The sequence below is a fragment of the Pteropus vampyrus genome, unplaced genomic scaffold (assembly GCF_000151845.1).
Source record: "Pteropus vampyrus isolate Shadow unplaced genomic scaffold, Pvam_2.0 Scaffold70, whole genome shotgun sequence".
NCBI lineage: Eukaryota > Metazoa > Chordata > Mammalia > Chiroptera > Pteropodidae > Pteropus > Pteropus vampyrus.
In genome coordinates this window covers 7763414-7787303 of record NW_011888851.1, presented here as the reverse complement: position 1 = coordinate 7787303, position 23890 = coordinate 7763414, and the positions used below count along the sequence as shown (strand labels likewise).

The 23890-nt window shown below is 35.8% G+C and overlaps 2 protein-coding genes across 5 annotated transcripts in view; both read left to right on the top strand.

The window, feature by feature from the left end:
- The first annotated feature begins 157 nt into the window (after positions 1-157).
- Positions 158-20174, top strand: RAD51AP1 (RAD51 associated protein 1). Of its 3 annotated transcripts, none has more exons than XM_011361794.2 (9): positions 158-313; positions 2961-3010; positions 4152-4293; positions 6633-6742; positions 8163-8249; positions 8749-8898; positions 13134-13298; positions 15993-16130; positions 18780-20174. In XM_011361794.2, the coding sequence occupies exons 1-9, from the start codon at positions 297-299 to the stop codon at positions 18914-18916; spliced, it is 996 nt and encodes a 331-aa protein (XP_011360096.1). In that variant the 5' UTR covers positions 158-296; the 3' UTR covers positions 18917-20174. The 3 variants fall into 3 exon arrangements, with proteins under 3 accessions (XP_011360096.1, XP_011360095.1, XP_011360097.1); XM_011361793.2 differs by having other exon boundaries at positions 15990-16130; XM_011361795.2 differs by lacking the exon at positions 18780-20174 and adding an exon at positions 16618-18749 and having other exon boundaries at positions 15990-16130.
- DYRK4 (dual specificity tyrosine phosphorylation regulated kinase 4) overlaps positions 8825-23890 on the top strand; it is a 62709-nt gene continuing 47643 nt past the window's right edge. Inside the window, exon 1 of one of the 2 annotated variants that reach the window (XM_023531573.1) lies at positions 8825-8898. The gene's annotated coding sequence lies outside the window, so the exon portion shown is untranslated. Of the gene's footprint in view, positions 8899-15992; positions 16131-23890 lie in introns of those variants that run through there. The other variant, XM_023531572.1, reaches the window with a different exon arrangement.

Below are 23890 nucleotides of genomic sequence, written 5' to 3'. Positions count from 1 at the left end.
TACTGTTATTGTGTATTTCAGAGACGGCATAAAACCAGTGTCGCGCCGAAAGTGTAGCAGCAAACTACAAACGCGACTCTGGCAGACCGGAAGCGGAAGGGCAATGTCTTGCTAAGGGCGTGAACAAATTAACTCCTCTCAGCGCGCGTGCGCACTCGTAAGGATGGCTGGTAATTATTGGAGGACTGGTGGCAGGGGGCGGAGAACTTCGGTGTCTGGTTTTGGGCGGGAATTGAAACCGTCACTGCTGCCAACCAGAACTTGAGAGCTGCAAGTATTCAACCTCGAAGGGAGCCATGGTGCGGCCTGTGAGGTGAGTAGTTCAGGACATCCGGCGGGGATGGGGAGAAAGAGCAGGAACACGCTGTGGACAACTTCACCTTACACACGATTGAGGGGAAAGGGCCCAGTAGGACAGAGAGTAGCGACGGTGGAGTGGGATGGACGGTTACTGGGAAACTCTCCTGTCTCTCTGAGGACCACCCATTCCTCAGAAGTATCCTAGCAACCTAAATTTTTCCTTCTCTTTGCCTCCCTTCGCAGCTGTTGCTGTTTCTTTTACCCACCCCATTCAAATAAGACCTTGTTATGGTAGCGTTCGAACAGCGCTTTACATTTCACCGAGCTCCTGTTTATGTGCTATTTCATTTGTTCATCACTATAGTTGTTTGATATACCAGTTTAGGTATCCCTGTTTTATCTACTTCAACTCCTAGGCATAAAGGCCAATTTACCTGAGTCACAAAGTGAGAGAGTGGCAGGATAGTGCTCAAACCTAAGTCACCTGGCTCCAGAACCCCTGCACTTCCACTGTACTGTTTGAAACTTCCTCTGCTTAACTTGAGTGCTTTGGAGGCCTAAGGTTAACCATTCGTTTATAGAACAGACGTACTTCTATACATTATTGTACTAGGTGCAGGAGATTATTATATTCTAGTAAAGGGGTGAGGTTAGGGTGCCAAAAATATCACGATGTGAGAGAGAGAAGGAGGAAAGCCTTAGTTTAAATAGGGTAGTTAGGATGTTCCTCTCTGAGGAGATAATACATGAGCTGAAGCACGAATGTCAATAAGGACCCAGCCAATGAAAATCTGGGACAATTCAGATAGAGAGAACAAGAGTCAAGGCCTTGAGCTTGACCTTGTTTGAGGAACAGAAAGAAGGCCACTAAAGCTGTAGCATTAGCAAGCGGTAGGGAGAATTGTAGGGGATTAGGTCAGAGAAATAGGCAGGGACCAGAACAGGGAGGGCCTTGTACATTTTAGAAAGGAGTTTGGATTTTATTCTAAGAAATCTAATTTTGGTTGTATACAGTTCACTGGCTCCTGGTGGAGAATGAATGAGAAATGGGGTAACCAGAACGGGAGCAGGAAAACCAGTTAGGAGGCTATTATATCATTGGATAGTGGTTTGGAGTACGGTATTATCAGTGGACATGGAATGGGACAAGTGAATTTGGGATATATTTTGGAGACACTGCTGACAGAACTTGCTGATATATTTTGGAGATACTGCTGCCAGAACTTGCTGATGAAGTAGATGTGAAGGTAAGGGGAAAAAAGAATCAAGGATGACTTCACAATATTTTTGGCTTGAACTACTGAATGAATGATCTTTGTATTAACTAAGATGGGGAAGACTAGGAAAAGAAACAGGTTCAGGATGTGTGGGGGATCAAAAGTTCCTTTTTGAACATGTTAAGTTTGAAGTGGGCCTTGAACATCCAGGAGCAAAGACATAATCCCTTTTTCTGGAATAGCAGTTGTCAAAATATGGTTTGCAGACGCCTACGGGTCTCTGAAACCCTCTCAGGAGGTCCATTAGTTCAAAACTCTTCATAATAATAATAAGACATTACTTGCTTCTTTCATTGTTCGGTCATTTTCACTGCAGTGGTGGTTAAATGGCTAGCAACTTAGCACGAATCAAGGCGGGTGGCACCGAATTGTGTGAGTGGTTATGGTATTCTTTACTGCTACACATTTAGAGTAAAGAAAAAAAGAAAATGAAAGTTTTACTTAAGAATGTGCTTGAAGCAATAAGAATTATATCATTATAGCTTAACTGTTGAGCATACTTTTTAAAAAAGTTTTGATTTTATTTTACTATTATTCAATCTCAGAATTTCTAAAGAGGTTTCTATATTCTATGTAGCTCTCAAATTCTTCAGCTCCAAGGAGTAGGAGAATTACAAGAGTACACTTCATTTTAATATTCTGTATGAAAAAACGAGAAGTACAGAGCCCTTCTACCGTGGTTGTCTTAAGGAAAAGCACTTGTGAGATTGAGTTGTGAGTTGATAGCCTCATTTTCATAGAAAACCATTTTTACTTGAAAGAACAACTGTCAGATTAGTCACACTTGGGAATTTGGCAGAAGACAGAAATGAAAACTAGAATACCATTTCATTTAGTGCCTAGAGGAACAAGGAGGGAAATTATTTTTTCTCTTTGAATATTACTTTCTTCTAAAATAGTATAAAGATTCATTTCAGGTGGCAAGTACAGAATTATTCAACATCTTTTAAATGTCCATTGCATATAAAACATTATTTAGTATTGTGGTGAGATTTTTAAAAAAAGAAAGTGGCTTTTAGTGTCAAGAAGTTTATAATCTAATAAGGAGGACAGAATGCACGTATAAAACAAAAGTGTATATACAACAGGAACTTTTACTTAAATGCCCAACAGCAATTAAACAGTATATAAATTGTGTTAACTGTATTAATTATTCTAACTTTGTGGGTTATCTGAATTAATTTTTTTTCTTATCAGGTACATCAAGTATGGTAATAACTATTTTAGCTAATGCTAAATCTGTAAAATCCAAATTGTGTTTTAAGTATTCTTAAGAGACTCCAAACACATTTTTATTTACTCAAGACAATTAATAGCCTTAAAAGGATTCGATGTGAGAAAATTGACATTTGTGTAAATGAAAAATTTCTGTCTTGGTCATAGGCATAAGAAACCAGTCAATTACTCACAGTTTGAGGACTCCGACAGCGATGGTAAATAGAGATTCTTATTTTTGCTTTAAAGTTTTGGAAATTTATTTCCTCTGAAATGTGACACATATGTATAGCTCAAATGTTGAACATATTACCCAATTGCATATGAGGTAGGTCTTGAAAATTAATTTTCTAAGCATTTGGGATAATTACTTTGATAATTACACTGACAAGAATTATATAGGTGAGTGATATGTAAATATGGCCAGGTGAAATGGCTCTTTAGGATGAAACGACTCTAGGACCATGTTTCTCAAAGAGGGGTTTGTCTCCCCCCTATCCCTTCCCCGAAGAAGGAACACACTGTTTTTTTGAGACACAAATGTGTTACAGAATATAATGTGAAATCCCCATTAATTGTACAATAAAACAAGATCTTGACGAAAGGTTAGGCTTAGACTATACCCCATTGGGTTATATATTTACTTGTCTCCATGATATTAAGAGAACTTCGGTCAAAAAGCTTGAGAAACATTGGGTTAGATTACATTTACTTTGAAGTAGGTTTTGTATTTCTAAGACCACCAGAGCTTTCTTTGAGTCAAATAGTAGCTGAGGTTTGAAAGAATCTGTTTTTCGCCTTGGGCACAGTCTTAAGTGTGTCTAAGACTTAGGAGAAAATAATGTAGAATGTAATTTGTAGCTTTTTATCACTGTCATCAGTCTGTCACCAAATATTTATAAATTGCCTATTGTGTTATAGACACTATGCAGTAGAGGTGAAGACAGTCATATTTCTACATGAGGAAGCATAAAAGAGACAACATGTATTAATAAATGCTAAAGTATATGATTAAGACTACATGTACCCTGAAAGTATGCATACATGTGTCATATATGAGTTTAAAAGATACAGCAGCAATTTTATATTGAGTGTCAACAGAACTAAATTAGTTTTTTAGTGAATTAATTTTTGATAGATTGATATTTTAATAAAGGCTATTAAAACAATGTTGAAAAACAGCAAGAATAAAGACAATATACCAACAGTATTTTTTAAATTGTGGAAATTAAGCAACTTGCTTAACCTTTAAAACTTGAACACACACTGTAATGAATTTCAACTACTAAAAAAATAATTTTATTTCTTATTTAGGAAAAGCAATTTCATATATCTTATTTTTAATTCATACATAAATAGATGATTTTGTTTCTGCAACTGAACCTTTAAATAAGAAATCCAAAACAACACCAAAGGAGTTAAAACTAGAAAAACCAAAAACTAAATCGAAGAATCTCCAGAAAGAAGATACCCCGTTACAAGAGAAAACTCCTAAAAAAAGGTAAGAGGTAAGACATAGAGTAAATACATGATATTAGATGTATTAATTTAAAAGAGAGACAGATTCGAACTCTTGGTTTAAATTAGAGCTTGAGCAGAGTCATAGGTATTATTTTATTTAGTGCCTGTAGGAGAATAAGGATGTTCCATTAATCCCCTTCTGACTTTCTGACTTAAAAAAGACATTCACAAACATGTAAAGAAATATCCATTTAAATATTAAGACAATCATACTTAACAAAGTTTTGGAGTTATAACTTTCTTTTACAGGACCCAATACCTGTCTCTGAAGTCCTCAAGTCTAACAAGACTACTTTGTTAAAAATTACATTTGTAAGGACAGTTTTCTAAAATTTAAAACCATGTGTTTTTCTGCAGACAAAAATTATTTTCTCTTTACATTGTTGAGATTTATCCAGTAATGAGAAGTTTTGTAATTTCTAGACTAACTCTGGGATTCCATTAGTTAGTTCCAAGAGAGAGAGAGAGGGTGAGGGAAGAAGTCCCAAGAGGCCCAAAACTTGTAGCATAGAGAGGAGATGGGCAGAAGAGGAATATTAACAAATGCAACATGGAGCATGTGATGGTTTACTGCTATAAGCATGAGAAAATTTCATTAACGTAGAATAACCTAGCCCATGTTATTCTCTTTACTTTCTCTCTTTTTTTTTTATTTCTATTTTTGAGCTCAGACTACATTTTAAATATAGTGAAACAAACAAATGTTTGTAAATCATATATTTTGTTTCTGGACTTGTATCCAGAATATTTAAAGAACTCTTAAAATTCAACAATAAAAAGGCTAAACCCAATTTTAAAAAATGGGCAAAGGATTTAAGTAGACATTTCTCCAAAAAAGATGTACAGATGGCCAATAAGCACATAAAACATTTTGAACATCCTTAGCCATCAGGGAAATGATGACAAATCAAAACCACAGTGAGGTAATACTTCACACGCACTATGATGGCCATAACCAAAAACGACAGAGAGTAACAAGTGTTAGGGAGGATGTGGAGAAATTGGAACCCTCATACATGATTGCTTGGAATGTTAACCAGTGCATCTCCATTGGAAGACAGAGTAGCAGTTTCGCAAAATGTTAAACACAGAGTTATGTGGTTCAGCCTAGGCATTTACCTAAGAGAAATTAAAATATGCCCGCACAAAAACCTGTACATGAAGGTGGCAGCATTATTAATAATAGTCAAAAAATGAAAGCAATCCTAGTGTCTTACCAACTGATAAAAGGTTAATGTGGTATATCCATAGAGTGGAATATTATTCAGCAATAAAAAAATAAAGTACTGATATATACTACAACATGGATGAACATTGAAAGCATTATACTGATGGAAAAAAGTAATGGTACAAAAGGCCACACATTGTATGATTCCATTAATATAAAGTGTCCAAAATAGACAATTCCATAGAAACAGAAAGTAGATATTGGTTGGCAGATGCTGGGAAAGGGTAATGAGAAGTGAATGTTAATGGATACAGGATTTTTTTCATGATGAAAATGTTATGAAATTAGATAATGGTGATGGTTTCACAACTCTGTGGATGTACTAAAACCTGATAAATTGTACACTTTAAAAGGATGAATTTTATGTTGTGTGAATTCTGTCTCATCAAAATTGTTATTAAAAAAATAATAAATCCTCCAAGGTGTATCTCACTGTTTCTTCCTTTGTGCAACCTTTCCTTATCTGTTTTTAATTTCTCTTCCTCACACACCACAGCACTTTTAACCACCTTAAATAGGAGACATAATAATCTGCCTATATGGGATAATTATTAATATGTCCTGTTTCCCTACCATCCTTATTAAATGCAGAGTCCTTGCTGGTATATTTGTATCCTGTCTAGTACAGTGCCTCATACACAGTTAAGTATTTGGTGAAATATTTGTTAAAGTCTAGATTAGGAGGAACACATGTAAAAATATGCATATATAAGACCTATAATAGCTGAGAGGTATGGGTGAGATCAAGGAAGATTTCTAAGTGGAAGTGAGGTTTGAACCGAGTCTTTATTCTAGGTCGAGCAAGTGCTTCCCACCTGAGTAGAACTGATAGTAAGGACAGACATCACAAGAAAGAGTAAGTGCAACAGCACCTGCCGCTCCTGTTTCAAATCTCTTATGCTAGATTAAAACATGACATTGATACATTTTAGAAGTCTTATCCTTAAAGGTCAATTATGATCATGATTATTGTTTAAAAACGTTTTTGTGAGGCTAGCAACTCTTAAATAGTAATTCAGGAAAATCTCAAATTTTTCTGTTTAATTGAGGTTGATAATTTAAAAAACTTATTATTTGTGTGTCTACTCTAGGATGGCTTTAGATGATAAGCTCTACCAGAGAGGCTTAGAATTCGCACTAGCATTATCAATGAAGGAACTTCCAACAGTCACCATTGATGTGGAAGAGTCTCAAGATAAAAGTAACTATTTTCTATATATTTATAATATTATTGCTTTTGTAATATTTATAATATTATTGCTTTTGTAATCTTTGGATGAGCATTCACAGAGGAAAGAATAAAATTTTAGTTCTTTGTACTATAAATGGTGCAAGTTGCAGAGGGTACAATTGGATTTAATTGTTTATTCTGCTGCATAAATCTCATACATACATATATATATGCACACACACATATACATCTGCTTAATACTCAAAGTGAACTTGAGTACCAGGACTCTGAACTTGGATGTTCAAATTACATCTTTGTATACAGTGAAAATTTTATTTCTTAATCAACTGAAATGACCTATACAGTCTTAATAATCCACCTCTTTCAAAATTCAAATTAGCTAAACATGACCTAATGATGGCAATTTTTATTATTTACAAAGATTAAAGGTAGTAATTTGGTTAGCAAACTCAGTAGAATTAAGGGATCTATGGTTTCTGGATTTTTCTAGATTTTTCTCCTTTGATTTTTCTGGCAACTGCAGCAGATGTCAATATTGATATTCTGGAAAGGCAGAAATTATTTCTGGAAAAGACATTCAAACTCTAAAATGATTTTTGGATTAAATTGTTTTGGCTTAACTTCCTTAATGTTGGAGGGTGTTTTTAGCCCATTAGCTTATTTAGGGGTATAGATGTTTAAATCAGTATTGCCTCCTATTTGAAAATAAATGAGAACAGTGTTGATTAGGGAGCCTTTTAGTAATCGGGAATCAAAGAAACTTAGAAAAATGTATTTTCATATATCTAAAATTGAGAAAAACAAATTTATCTCCTATATGAGATTGTAGAATATAGAGTAGGATTTCTTTAGAAGTACTGCTTCTTATAGAATAATGTACTTTGTAGCACTGGGATTTAACAGTACCAGTTATCATGACTTAAAGTCCTCTTAAAATACTTTAGGTTATTTTAAGGTTATTGTAATGATTGAAGAGTCTTTATGCTAGTAAAAAGATGGCTCTCCCTACGCAGAAATAATAGTTCATATTTATTTACTGTTTCCTATGTGCTGGGGCCCAAATATAAGCAATTTCCACATGTGGTTGATATTTAATTCTCCACAATAACCCCATTTAATCCCCACACTATTTTTATCTCCGTAATAGATGAGGAAATTAAGTCTTAGAGAGGATAAGCAACTTTCCCATGGTCATATACCCATTTTAAGTAGTAGAATCTGAATTTGAACTTAAGTCTGATTAACTTTAACTCAGAGCCCAAACTCCTAATAATATGCTACCCTCTCCAATTAAACTCATTGTGCTAGTTTGAGTTCGGGTCATTTATCTGTATCTGGATGCTATTATATTTTACCACTAATCTTCCTACTTCTAGACGTTGGTTGATTAAGGTACATCTGTTTCTTCTTACCTCTTTTTTAAATTTAGGCGCTGAAAAACATGGCACTAGTGAAGCAGAAACAATAGATAAGTCTCCCCATATCTCCAATTGCAGTGTAGCCAGTGATTATTTAGGTAAGTTTTTTATAGTAATAATTGTATTTATTTATTTCAATAATGCTATTTTTCTAACTTATTTGAATTCCTGAAACTAGCTAGAACCAAGGTCTTTAAATTTCTCAAGGTTCCCTTCATCTGTCTCCTTTATTTCTTTCTGTTTTAGTTTTCTTTTACTGTAGACCCAGTTTATTCCCTTGGCTTCTAATCCACATGGCTTCTAATCCACAACAGTTGACCACTGAAGAAAGGGGCTGTATCTTCACATTTCCAGTTTGAAAATTCTTGGGGAAAGACACTCTCATTTTGAGTCTTGGCCTTATCCTTAAACCAGACTCTGTTGCCAGGAAACTCATTATGATTGGCCCAGATTGGGCTATATTGTCTTATCACTAGAGGTAGGGATGGGATGAAGCTGGACAAACAAAAACAACCTATGTAAAAGGAGTCTACTTCCAGTTCTTGAAATATTACCTGTCACAAAAGTTTTCTATTGATTTCTGTGCTTCCCCTGAAGATTTGGATAAGATTACTGAGGAAGATGATTTTCATGGTGCTCAGGGGAGAAGAAAAGCAGCGTCTCAAGCTGTGGTACAACAGAGGAAAATTCTTTTGGAAGGCAGTGATGGCGATAGTGCTAATGATTCCGAACCAGACTTTGCAACCGGTAAGTTATATCCTACCTCAAAAGTAATTCTATGGACAGTCAGTAAAATGTTCTTAGAGACCATTAATGTATGCAAAGCAGTGTGCTAAATGTTTGGTGTATGCAAATCTGAGGAACACATAAGACAGTTAAATTCAACTGTGGTATTTGGGGAGAAAACATTATCTGGAAGTGACCTTTAAGCCATGCCTTGAAAAATGAGTAGCATTTAGGCAAACAAAAGGGGTGAAGTAGCATTTCTGACTAATAGGCATAACAAATGGGATAGATAAGTACCCAAATGAGAGTGCAGTGAGGCTTGCAGGGAAGAATGTTGTAGCAGGCTGGCACTAAATCATGAAGGGTTTCGGACTCATTCCAAGAAGTGTAGACTTTTTCTGTAAGTAGTAGATATTCATGAAATATTTTTGGTAGAAGTGATTTGAAAACTCAGTTTTATTATGACAGTTGTTTTCAGACCCATTCAGAAATTCAGGCAAATGGGAAGCATAGTGACCTTGACAGTGCATCAAACAATAACACATTTTTTTCATCAACATTTATTCCATAAATATTTGAGTGCCTGTTAGGTGCACTATATTCTAGATACTAGTAATACAGCAGTGAACAGAGCAGAGTTCCCTTAAGAAGCTTAAATTTTAGTGAGGGGACACGGACAATAATCAAATATGGTTAACTTTTCCCTTAACATTGTCAATGGGTTCTGCAACTTTAAGTGAAATGATGTATAATGAAACCAATTTTACCATAGGCTAATTGATAAACAAGAGTTAAGTTCCTATAGCATCTCATCTTTGTTATAATGAAACAGCATTGAATAAAATGATGTTATTTGAGGTCCTGCTGCCCATAATGTGTCAAGTGCCATCGTAGAAGAGCTATGAAGGAGAGGAAGGCAGAGCAGAGCCCAGGCTCTGCCTTTTTAACCAATACCTGTTCCTCCACGTGACCCCTGTGATCCCAAGGGAAGTGGTCTATGATTTTACTTTGAGAAATACTAATATAAATGGAGCATCAAAAAGTAGGAACCAATGAAAGAAAATACCTTCAAGAAGCATAACAGAACAAGCATCAAAACGTTTGTTACATATGTGGAAGTGAAATCACTTGCTTCGTTTGTTGGGTTTATGGAATTCATGGGTTATGTTTCCAGAGATATGATAGATATTTAAAAACAATAACATTGTGTTATTTGCATTCTAACTTCTCTCTTAAACCATTTTATAATAGTAAGTTTTTATGGAAATCATGACTTGGATAGTGACTTTAAAATCACCCCTTGGCTCTTAAAAGGAAATAGTCAAGGACTTGAATAGACATTTCTCCAAAGATGATACACAAATGGCCAAAAAAAGCACATGGAAAGATGCTCAATATCACTAATCATTAGAGAAATACAAATCCAAATGACAATGAGATATTTCACACCCATTAAGATGTCAAAAAGTAGAAAATAACAAGTGTTGGTGAGGATGTGGAGAAATTAGGATCCTAATCACTGTTGGTGTAAAATGATGCAACTGCTATGGAAAATAGTATGACAGCTATTCAAAAAATGAACTACAATGTGATCCAGCATTCCCACTTCTGGATGTCTATCCAAAAGAATTGAAAGCAGGGTCTCAGATATTTGCATACCCATGTTCATAGCAGCATTATTAACAATAGCCCAGAGGTGGAAGCAGCCCAGATATCCATGGACAGATGAATGGATAAACAAAATGCGTATATACATACAATGGAATATTATTCAACCTTAAAAAGGAAGGAAGTCCTGTCACATGCTACACCTTGGATGAACCTTGAAGACTTGTTAAGTGAACTCAGCCAGTCACAAAGGCAGTGCCGTGTGATTCCACTTACTTAAGGTATATAAAATAGTTGAATTCATAGAAACAGAAAGTAGAAAGTTGGTCAGCAGAGATTGGGGGAGGAGGAGTGGGGAGTTTTTGTTCAATGGATATGGGATCTCTGTTTTGTCCCATGTAAAAGTTTTGGAGGTCTGTTGCACAACAATTCAAATGTACATACTTAACACTACTGATCTGTACGCTTAAAAATGGCTAAGACAGTACATTTTATGTTACATGGTTTTTTATACCACAGTTAAAAAAAATTTAAGAAAATAATTATTTTAAAAAGTAAATTTCTTGGTTCCAAGTTTTTTTCTTATTCAATTCTGTATAAACAAATATTTTTGAGCTGAAATGTGAGCCATAGTTTTGAGAGAATAGATTTTTAAGTTCTGTACTGTTGAACAGTGATTTAGGATATAGAAAATATTAAAAGCAGGAAAGAATGCATTTATTATACCCAGCTGCTACCATTTATCTTCTCAAGCCAAGAAAAGAACACATGCAATACTAGAACTGTTAGATATGTAGGAAGTTTTGTCTTCCTAGATTTTCTATTCTGAAATTTTGGAGAAACTTCTCCACTGCTTGCCATTCCCTGAACCTAGATCCTCTTGGGATTCTAGAAATAATTACTTGATTTTGCAAGGTACTATTCATAACAGCCTTTATGTGATCTGATGATCTTATATGGCTAATTCTATATAACACAGTAATCATTATGTGAATATGTAGATTGATTACTCTTATCTTTTTTAAAAATTTTATTTGTGTGGAAAGAATGACAGAAAAAGGAAATTTGCAATTTAAAGTTCATAATGATCATCATTAATTAGGCAAAGAGCATCAATGGAAGGCTGATGAGGATCTTTACTATGGAGAATTCAGGCTGGCGTCTGTTGAACCAACAAAGAGTGGGACAACCATACGTTATGTGCTTTCTGATATGATATAATACGAAGTAAAGAGCATCACCTATGAAGTGTATTCTTGCCAAAAAAAATAATAATAATAAGGTGAGCCTGATTCTAATTGAGTCTTGAGAAAATTCCAGCTCACAGAATATGCAAGAATAAATTAAGTGACACCATGAGGAAGTAAACAGACAAATTCAGAATATGGAACTTTTTATTGGACAACTGATGTGGTTATTTCAACAAGTCAAAGGCAAGGGGAAAAGGAGAGAATATTGTTCTATATTAAAAGTCATTAATTGGACTAGGTAGAAGATGATACCAAGAAATTATTGTTGACATCATTAGATATCATAATGACATTATTTTGTTTAAAAAAAAATCTATGTTTTTTAGAGATGCATTCTAAAGCATATAAGAGTATAATGATATGAAGCCTTGGATTTATTTTAATATACTCCAAGAAGGAAAGAGAAGAGAAAAGAAAAAAGAGATAGATGAAACAAATCCACCAAAATATTGATGATTGTTGAATAGTTTATTGTTGACTATTGAAATATGTTTGAAATATTTCATATTTTTATATAAAATATATTTCATATAGATAGGTAGATATTATTTATGGTGGACATAAGAGTTGTTATCTCTGGGTGGTGAAATTAGAGAGTGGACTTTTTTTTCCTTAATACATTTTTTGTATAGTCTACATCTTCTTCAATAACCACATGCTGCTTAACTATCAGATATCCTCTATACTTTTTTCCAGAGTATCTGTGCTTCCTTAACATATTAAATCTCTGGCTTATATTGTCTCATGCAGTACAGAAAAGAGTTTGTGGGAAATTAGATATGTGTTCCAAATGAAATCGTATATAGGATTATCTGTTAAAATTGTTGTGGTATAGTTAGTCTCTACTCAATTCCCAATGTGTTTCTATTCTAGAATGTTGAAGTTTAGGTGATTAAGGGAAAGTGTACTGTTATTATTACCATCAAGATTCTCATTTTGAAAGAGTAGCTAACATTATACCTTACCATTTTTTCAAAAGTTACTGAGTTAAACTGGTAAAATTGGAAGTAAAGATTACTGATAGAAAATGATAATGATAATAGTAATAGCAAACAATTGTATTTTGCTTGCTGTATGTCAAATGCTATTCTAAATGCTTTACCTGTATTAACCAGTTTAATCCACACAACAACCCTATGATGTAGGTTTTATGGTTATCTCCATTTTATACATAGGAAACTGAGGCACAGTGCAGTTAGCGAGTGACCTGTCTGAGGTCACACAATGTGTAAGTGGAGGGGCCAGGATTCAAACCCAGGCAACTGTGCAGTGTTTTGCCACTGGAAATGGCTTAGCACAAAGGTGCACAAAACCTGGTGCAAAAGCTGTGGGTAAAGTCAAGGACGTAGATGCCTCAGTTTTTACAACAGAGATAAAGTTTGTAATCTGCTGTTTTAGGTGAAGATTCTGAAGATGATTCTGATTTTAGTGAGAGTGAAGATGATGATGAAGACTTCACTATGAGAAAAAGTAAAGTTAAAGAAATTAGAAAGAAAGAAGTGAAGGTTAAATCCTCAGTTGAAAAGAAAGAGAAGAAATCTAAATCCAAATGTAATGCTTTGGGTAAGCTTAGTACAAAACACTTAACTTTATAAAGGAAATGTATTTGATTTATTTAATGGGTATTTCTTGTCTTTACCTTTGTTCTCCTTAACAGTTGGCCAGCGTTCTTTTCTAATTAAAGTACATAGAAGAAAGCAGAGTGGGGTGGAAAACATCAGACAAGTGTACTGAGCTCCACTTCTTTCTAGCACTTCCTATGTATTACCACTGACAGATACCCTCTAGATAGCTATTATCACCTGTATTTTACATTGAGAAAATCGAGGCTCAGAGAGGTTGTTAGAATTCTTACAATTAATAAGTAAGTGGCTAAAATTTGCACCCGTGTTTATCCATTCAGAGCCTAAATTCTATCCACTGGACCACATTTTCTCTGGGCAATTAAACGGGGAACTTTCTATGATTTTAATTTCTTGCTTTCATGCTTGCCTTACTCTTTGACTTGAGAACTGTTTTACTACAAGTTTAGGGCCCTTTGGTTTTTTCAAAACAACTTCCATTAGAAACCATTTTTACGATAAAACTTTCGGAATTTGTGACAACTTGAACATGGAATACCTGTTTCTTTTGTAAAAGAAGTTAGGATGTTTTTGAGTTCATAATATGCGATAGTTTATTATAACATAACTTTCATTAATCTGATTTGTTTTATTTATTGATAAATATTTTTATATCTTAGTTTAATATATACAACTATTTGAAACTAAAATATTGTTATTCAGACTCCATTTACTAACGGTGGGAGTTGCTCTCGCTCCCCTGCCTCTCACTTTCACTTATAAGGACCCTTATGTGTATTAGGCCCATCTGGATAATTCAGGATAATCTCCCCATCTCAAGAGCCTTAACTTAATGACATCTGCTAAGTCTCTTTGCTATGCACATACTCTGGGAATTGGGATATTGATGTTTTTGAGGGGTCATTCTGCCTACCACAAACTGTGATATGCAAGTCATTAACTATATGAATATGTTTTATATTTTCTTTAGATGTTTGTTTATGCTTCCCTCCCCAAAATACACTAAAAACTAAAACTTTCAGTTTCCAAGTTGGAATTTACCATATAAAGTTTTTATATACCTTGGAGCAAGTTGCTTCACAAAGAAGTTTACTATATCATATTAGAAGTAAAATTTAACTCCTAAATAATGGGATTAAAAATTATGAAAGATGGATATTTCTTGTTCCACTAATAATGTATTGAATAGCCTATGAGAGTCTTTCATCTAGTACATGTGATAATTTTTCCCTTGAAAGAAGAGATTTCAAGCTGTCCAATGTGGTAGCCACTCACCACATGTAGCTATATTACACTTAAGTTCATTAAAATTAAATAAAATATAATGGTCAATTCTTTGATTTTGCTAACTACTTTTCAAGTGCTCAATAACAATATGTGGCTAGTGGCTACTGAATTGCACAGCACAAAATAGAACATTTCTATCATCTCAGAAAAGCTGTTGGACAGTGCTGATCTAGGGAATATAAATGTTAACATTAAGAAAAGTATGTAGTGAAAATGTTCATATTCATATGCATTTAGATGCCCCTTAGGTATCGTACTCAAAGCAAGCGTTATCTGAAAGTGAATTTATATTCTACCTCTCCTCCCCGCCTCAAGAAAAAAAGGACACCTACTCCCATTCTTGTATTTATTTTCTGGGTTAATGGCACCATCAAGCAGTGAGCCCATGACAGGAACTTGCAAGTCATGATTATTTCATCTCCATCACCACCTCCCCACATCTAATTACTAAAAGTTATCTAGTCTGCTGTTTCTTTCCTCCATTCTCCCCCTTAGTTCAGGCTCTATCACCTCTCACCATAAGAGCCTTCTCAGTAGTCTAGTTGCCATACGCTGCCACCAGAAAGATGTTAGTTTTCAAAATGCAAGTGCTCCCCAAAAAAATGAATGTATGATTCCTTCACTGGTATGTAAAGCTATTCATCAGTGATCTTCCCTGTCTTTGTTTCTTACCTTTCCCACCCTTGCCATTCCTGCTCCAGCCATACTGAACAGTAGTTGGTTATGGAACTTGCTACATCATCCAGCTTTGCATGCTGTACTCCTTCTGCCTGGAAAAACTTCCTCTAAGTCATCTTTACCTTCTAGCCTTGATTTGGCTCAAATTATCCTCACCCACCTCCTGTGACTTCTAAATCTGTGCAAATATATACACAGATTATAGGTTCCCTCCTATGGTCCATAGGAATTCCTTAGGAGCAGGATCCATGAATTATATACTCGTTGTAACCCTGGAGTCTAATATATTGTCTCATTAACATATATTGATGAGACACTGTTGTAATGTTTAGAAGTATGAACTTTGGAATCAGACCTGGTTCCTAATCCTGGCTCTAATATTTACTAGCTGTCAAACTGTAGGCAGATTGATTAACTTCTCTGTTTCCTTATCTGACAATGGAGACAGTAATATTTGTGTCAGAGTTGCTCTAAGAGTTAAAGGTAATGTATATGATATGCTTACTATAGCACCTATCGTATAAATACTTATAAATGATGGCTAATGGGTTCTTAAGAAATGTCGATTAAGAAGAGTTTTTCAAAGTAATACTGCCTTTTTAATTTTTATAAGATTACGTAACTATAATTTTTGCACATACATACCAGACTTAATCTTCCTCTTGACAAACTTTTTTATAAATCTTTTTCAAATAAATGACTTCAGTAGACTCTGCTCCAGCTGCTGTCAAATCAGAATCTCAGCCCTCACCGAAAAAGGTTTCTCATTCTTCAGAGGCCACTAGGAAACCATTACAAATACGCAGTCCTTCAACTGAAAGCAGGAGACCTAAGTGGGTCCCACCAGGTATGATATATTTATTGATCAAGGGAAGGAAAATTACCACTTGGAAAATTACCACTGTAGATTGTTTTCCTAGCTGTAAATGTTATACATATTATTACAATTTCTTCAAAACCAAGGTTTTACATTGGTTCATTATTTCTCACTCCCTCATGTTGAGCATCCTGATTGTTTAGTATTTTTTCAGTGTTATAAATAAGGTTGCAATAAGCATAGACATTCTTATTCTAGAAATCCGTGGGTACATCCCTGAATATTTCTTAGGATAAATTCCTAGTAGAATTACAGTGTTAAAGAGTATTAACATTTAAAGTTCCTGACATATATTTTTGGCAACAAATTGGTTTGCTGAAAACCTGCTTGACCCCCACAGTCTGACTGAAGCATCGGGGCCCGTACTTGGGAATTCCAGCATTTAACACGTGCCCTAGCAAACTCACCCTCCAGCCCATGCAAACTTGACTTCTTTCTGTTTTCTTTTGTTCCACAGCCAAGCACCACTGATGCTCCAAGAATTCTTTGACCTTCACCTTTCTTGACATTATTAAAACCCAAATCCAGGCCCTGTTCATTTTATACTCAAACTATTGGTGACTTCCTAGCTAGTCCTGTTTCACCTTTCCCTTATCCAACCACATGAATTCTCTATTCCAATGAAATTGATACCTTTTTTGTTGTTATTCCTTAAACACAGTGTGTATATTCTTAGAGCCTCTCTTTATCTAGTTTTCTCCTCTGGTATGTTTCTTCATTTGTTTCTTCTAAGTAAATCCAAGTCTACTTAGGTTTACTTCTTTTCAATGACATTTCTTGATTGGTCCACAGTGGTCACTGCCCTAGTCATACTAGGTATTAAGAGACAGGTTTAGCCTGAGACTGCCGGATTACTTAATTTCTAAATCTTCATTTCATCATCTCAAATATTAGGCACTATATAATCTTTAAAGTCTTTTCCTGACTAAAAAAAAATTCTAGAATTTTAATGAGGACTTAATAGTTTTTTGGAGAAGGTAAGGAAGAAGACTAGTTACTGAAATAATGATGCTTTACGGTTTGAAGGATAATCCTTAGCGTATTTTTTCTGAGAATAATTAGTGATTCCCCAACAATAGAAATTTAAAAGAAATGATATAATGACTATAGAAATTTAAAGGTAGCATAATAAAAAAATAAAATAAAAATAAAAAGGAAATAATGGAATGATGGATCAAGTGTTAATATCATAAAGCACAGAGTGCTTATAGATTTATTATGTGAAAGGGTAGAGCAAGTGAAGTGTATGAGGGAATTGGGCCCATGTACTAAACTCGAGTGACCAGCGATTGTTGGACTTAGAGCTCATGCCTCTTTGGAAGGAAACAGCTGTCACTCAGCTCCATCAAATTGTTTACATGCGGATGATGGACCTGGTATTTCCAGATCTGACTTTTGTTTCAAGAGAAGCCAGACATCTAGATTTTAATGAAATCTCCTAGTTTTTAAAAGTTGACATTTTTTTATACCATGTGGACCAAACAGTATTTTTGAGAGCTGGATTTGACCCTCGGGTTGCCAGTTACTTATTTACCTGTTTTTACAAATCTGAGAAGACCACCAACACCCCAATGGGAAAATGAGCCACAGACATAAACGTACTAATGCCCCAAGAAATACAATGAGAAATGAATTCAAAGAGAATTTCAGTCTCAATGTTAATTGAGGAAATATAAATTAAAATAATAAAATACTTTTTTATACCTCTCAAACTAGAAAATAATAAAACAATATAATCCAGTCCACTCTGGGTTGTGGGGTATAATTATTTACTATAAACTTATAATCCTTTTATAGGACAAGGGCCATAAAAATAAATCTGTCCTTTGGCCTAAGAACTAGTCTTGGGAACTTATTCCCAAAAAAAGAATTCAAAAGAAGAAAAAGTAATAAGTGATTAGATTTTTATAACTATTTATAGAAAAACGGTGAGAAACTAGAAACAGCCCAAAAGTTTGTGAAAGAATTTGATATACAGCACATGCATGCAATTGAGAATAATAAGTCAGATGGTTAGAAACATGGAAATGTTTATAAATTTTCATTTGAAAAAAGTACACATAGTTGTACTTATTATGACTTTAGTCGTGATCTGCCATGAACACTTATGTGGATAAAGTTTAAATTTAATACTTGATGGAAATAGTTGCTACATTGGAGTGCTAGCATAATGAAACCAGTATAAATAAATAAAAATGGCATTTGTCATGTTTAAAGTTACTTAGTATTTGAAAAAATAGATTCTTTCAAAGGAATACTTATAAAAATTTCAGGATTTTAAAAAGCATTAGATTTTTCTACGACTTTAGAAATTATAATTGCATTTATTTCTTTATGCCTTTACAACCAGTGTTATTCACTCCCAACTTAAACTGCTTCAGCTTTCACGCTTAAAGCTTTTGATATATCATTTCCTTGCCCTTTAGGCATGTTTGAAAGTAGGCGATACTATAATTTTTCTGCTTTTTAGTACTTCTCATTCTTTTGTTCTTGTTGATAACTTGATAGAACCTGTATAGCAGAATAATGTTTAACTACGTTTTTTGCTTTTGTTTTATACATTTATTTTTTTAAGAGATTTCTGACACTATCATCATCAAGTGATATGTTTTCTTTCAGCGGTATCTGGAAGTAGCAGCAACAGCAGCAACCCACTGGCAGGGGTGTCTGTTAAGTCCCCAAATCAGAGTCTCCGCCTTGGCTTGTCCAGATTAGCACGAGTTAAACCTTTGCATCCAAATGCCGCTAGTAGCTGAGTGTGGCAGTAAAGAAATGTTTGATAAACAGAGTCACAGTTTTACAAGTGTGTTTATATTTGATTTGTGTTTATATTTAAGGAGAGTATTGTACTATAAAGGAATTCTTTAGTGTCAAGCAAATTAATTTCTATCCCTTTGTGATTATGTTCTCTGGAAAGCTGTTCAATATTTCAATAAGAAGTTTATTTGTATGAATTATCTTATAATGTCATTTCTTTTTGAAAAGTATATTCTATTTTCCTTATGTATAATAAGTCATTGTCATTAAGTGGTTGTCAGTTTGACACAGAGAAAGTCCATGTGACATGCTGTTCTTTTCTAGTAACATGAGCTTTCTTTCTAGCTTTGTCTGGTTAACAGCACCTTAGCTTAGTTCACAGTTTATCTGGCAAAAGGAAACATTCCCTTTCCCCCAACCCCAGACATTTCTGAAACCTGGTACATTACTTAAGCTACATTATCAGTTTTATTGCAAATATGTTTCGTATTTTAGCCAAATATTTTTACAGTAAGAATTCAGAATTATTTTACACATTAAAACAGTTGCATATGTCTCCTACTTAGACATAGATGGTTATTGTATAGCAAATAGAATTTCTTGACATTTTATGAAGCCCTTATTGTCAAAAATCTTTAATAAAAATGAAGAAGTTTTGATATGCTCTTTTTCTTAATACCATTATATCCATCTGTCTCTGGCTGTCTAAATTTCATGATAAAATGAATGCCTGACAAAAAAATATTAGCCTTTTGTTGTAAATATGCGGGGGGGGGGGTCTGTTAAAGTAATCACTTTATGTAAGTCATTGCTTTAGAGGGTGGTTGTCAAGTATCTAGTCATCTCTGTTTTGGTATTAGACAATATAGCTATTCGGGAAACTTAGGTCTAAAAACTTAGATCAGGAAACTTTGTTGTGAATAAAAATAGTAATAGATACCTTGTATTTATGGTGAGAATTTCAACCCGCTCCTGATCACTTTTAATAAGAATTCTTCAAATCATGTTAACTATTAAAAAATGTATAATACTTAGCTCAGTGTTTCTTGGTTTATGGAAACATCTATGTTAATGTGAAAACAAGTAATTTAGAATTATGATTAAAGTGAGCATTTGCTTATTGCCATTGTACATTCTTTTCTTTTCTAGTGTATATTTTTATACTGTCGTATACTACCTCACCTACCCAACCCCACCCCCTTTCTAAAACATACTCTACGTGTTGCAGTTCAACATTAAACATTTATTAAGAGCCTACCCTGTATTAGTTACTGATTTCATTGATTAATCATTTGGCACTGGCTTGATGAACCTGTTTTCTCCATTTCATAGTTTCTACTGAAAATTACCATCAAATTTGTTAAGATTGGCCTGATAGAAAGCACTAATGACCTTCTTGTTGCCAAATGCAGTATGTTTTTCTCACCTAATCTAATATACCGTATTCATCATACTCAATGTATTTTATTTCCTGGGCTCACATGACAGTATTCTGTAATTTTCTCCCCATCTCCCTGCCTACTCTTCATTATTTTGCACCTTTACTTTCCATTATTTTGCAGCTTTCTAATCTTTTGTGTCATCTATACCCTTCCTCCCACCATAGTGTCATATTCTGTGATTTCATTCTCTTCCCCCAACCTTAAAAAAAAAAAAAAAAAAAAAAGTTTAGTTCAAGCTCTCGTGGTCACTTATGTGACAGTGACTGCCAAGGCAGGATCTTTAGCCCAGACCTTGCTCTGCACAAGACCTCTTGCCTGGTCCATTGATAATTTAGTGAATCATCACTAAATCAGTAACGTCTTCCCCTACCCCCAATGTTTTCCCTCCTATATTTTCTGTTAGTAAATGGAACTACCACAAAGTTGGGTGCCTAAGACATAACCCTTCACATCTAGTCACCAAGCTCTATTCCATTTTCTCAGTTGTTTAAAGTTTGCTGTTCCTTACTCTGAAACATCATCACTTACTACTTCTAACAGGCATCTTTGCCTTGATTCTTAATGTACTCTGGCCTGCCCTCTCTACCATTATTGCCAGAAGGAGTTTTCTAAAATAAAATCTAAGCCCGAATACCCCTCTGCTTAAAATCTAAACACTCATACCTTGTCCCATTTAGTTCATGAGACATTTTGAATGTAGCTGACTCCTGCTGCACCAAACAGTGCAGACATCCATGGTTCAATACATCCCGTGGCCCTGGGCCTTCAGACTGGCTCATATTTTCCCTCTTTGCATTGCTAACTCCTACTTGTCCTTGAAAACTCAAACTCGGCTCTTTCCAAAATCTTTTATTTGGATGTCTGTTACCTCCATGGACCACCTTGTGTTCCTCCAGGCCACACTACCATCATTCAAATATAACTTTCCTTAATTGTCCTGCTTTTAAAACCTGGTGCAGAGTAAGTGCTCAAAAAGTGTTCATCTGATGAATACGTTATATCCAGAACTTTTGCTATGAGCTTCCAGTAACCACAAACTTTGAAGAGTGAGAGGGGAGAGATAATTTCGGGAGTCTAGTCTGTTTGGTCAACTCTAATCTCTGTCCTCTGGAAGTTCTTCAGTTCTTGTCCCAAACTTGAAAGAACTCGGGCAAGAGAAAGAAAGGAGGAGGAAAAGAGATGTTGGGGTTTTTTTTCAGGTCCATGTGAAAGGTGGTTTCGGACCGGACTAGAGCTTTAAGTCTTCAGCTCCAGAGTCACAAAAAGGGCGGAAATAGTTTCTATAGCGACGGAAGCAGGGTGTGGTCCTCCACCTGCACTCCGCAGTTTACTGGTCCGAGCCCCCCGCAGGGGCCGGGCAATCTGCGCCAGCCTGATGCAGCTCCTCCCACCTCTTACCCGCACCGGAACAAAGTAAGGGCGAGATCCCGCTCGGGGCTGAGGCTGCCGGGTCCCAGCGGCCCTTCGAGGGGAAGGATCTTCTTAAGGCAATGGGGAAGGAGGTGGGGGAAGCGGGGAGAGTGAAAGGTACACAGAACACAAAAAAATAGAACAGGGCGTGTGAGTGTGGAGAGAAGGTGGGTACAATTTTAGATTTTGACCTGAACAGCTGCATCCTCACAATCCAATATCGATAAACTTAATGGAACGTCGCATCGCTGACAGGCTGACTGCTGGGTGGGGAGAGATGGATTTTGGAGAACTCATAAGACCTACTCTGAAAATGCTTCCATCCTTGCTCCTAACAACTTGGGGCTCAAAACTTTCTTCCCCTGTCTTTATCTCCACTGCATGTTTCATCATCTTTGTCAAAAGTGAGTCCCGACGGTTCGCCTCACGTTGATGAGGATCTGGCTGATATTAGCCTATTCCGACCCAGCCCCAAACCCTGCAAGCCTCCGAGCTCAACCAGAGCCCAACCCTTCCTTACACAAGAGCGCTTTAGGTGTGTGTGAATCGTACATCCGGAGCAACACTTGCCTCTCAAGTGGTACTTGCCCCTCTGGGGTAATTCCCAGTATTAGCAATTTTATTTTCCTTAAAAGGGGGATGAATGGTGCAGATCTGGGGAATTTTTTAAAGTCTAATTAATTTGTGGTGTTTGCTATGTTTGAAAAGGCCACCAGCCAATTCAGGGCTTAGCTAGGTAACTTGTGACTCCTCTGATACGTTAAATGACTGACAGTCAATCTTAATCCAAATTTCACTGTTCAGGCTTAAAAGGACTTGGAGAAACTGTGAGGTTATTTAAATGGAAAGTTCAAACTATGAAAGGACAAATGTAAGTGTCTTTTGTGACCAGTCTTGCCTGAGGGATTTAATCACCTACATGTAGTAGGTGCATAAAATCCAAGAGTTCCATGGAATTGCTCAAGCATGGACTGTGCCTGATTGGTTCTGTGATTTGAGTTTATTTCCTTTCTTTGTTTTAGTCCTTATCAGGAGGGTAATGACAAAGCTGAAGAGAGCTTCTAACAATGTTCCAGCCACTCTTCCCTGAAAGTTTTCCTCTCCAACTCCATATTGCCAGAAGCAACTTGTCTAGAATGTGTGCTTCTCAAACTTGGGAGGATCCAGTGCTGGAAGTCAGTGGTTTCAGCTGACCCTACCTCCAACATGAGTGTGTTGTGATAACTCCAAAAAGTAAATACTGGTCTAGGGTACATTAATAGAAATATAGTGACCAGATGAGAGATGTAAAGTTCTCACTGCCTAACTTAGCATTGATTATAACATAATCTAGACTAGAAGCCTGTAGCTACTTTAAGAGAGGTCATTAAAAAAAGTTAGAAAACAGAGAGGGACGATCACAATAAGTTGTCTCTATTATGCTTAGATTCTCTATTATATGAGGGGTTTGAAATAAAACTGCTGAATGCCTGGAGATTAGTAGGTGCTGGGAAGGCAAAAAGCCACTATTCTGAATATTTAAGAACCCTTGAGTAGAAGAGAGGATAGATTTTTTGTTGTCGTTATTCTGCAGAGGATAATAAGTGTCAGCGGAGGATATGTTGCTCAACATCATTTCTTCCAACCAACACTTACTGAGTACCAACCATATGTAAACTAACAGCTGGGTGTGAAATGGGGTGCCTGGAAAAACCATGGGCTCTGTCACAGAAATATTCAAGCAGAGACTGATCCCCATGAATACTCTAGCAGTGGTCCCGACCTTTTTTGGCACTAGGGACCAACCAGTGCTCCTATGAGAATCTAAAGCCTGATGATCTGAGGTGGAGCTGAGGCAATGATGATTTGCAGCACTGGAGAGCGGCTGCAAATACAGATGAAGCTTCGCTCCCTTACCCGCCACTCACCTCCTGCTGTGAGGCCTGGTAACTAACAGGTCACAGACTGTTACTCCTGCTCTAAAGAGGATTCTTGCCAAGGAATCCTTCACACAACAGGTATAAACAAGATATAAAACATTTTAATTCCTTTCCTACATAGCCGAGGGTAGAAAAATGGGTAAGAAGCCCTCCAAAACCTTCTTCAGCTCCTAAGGGTCTGTGAATCTGTGGACCATGAAGA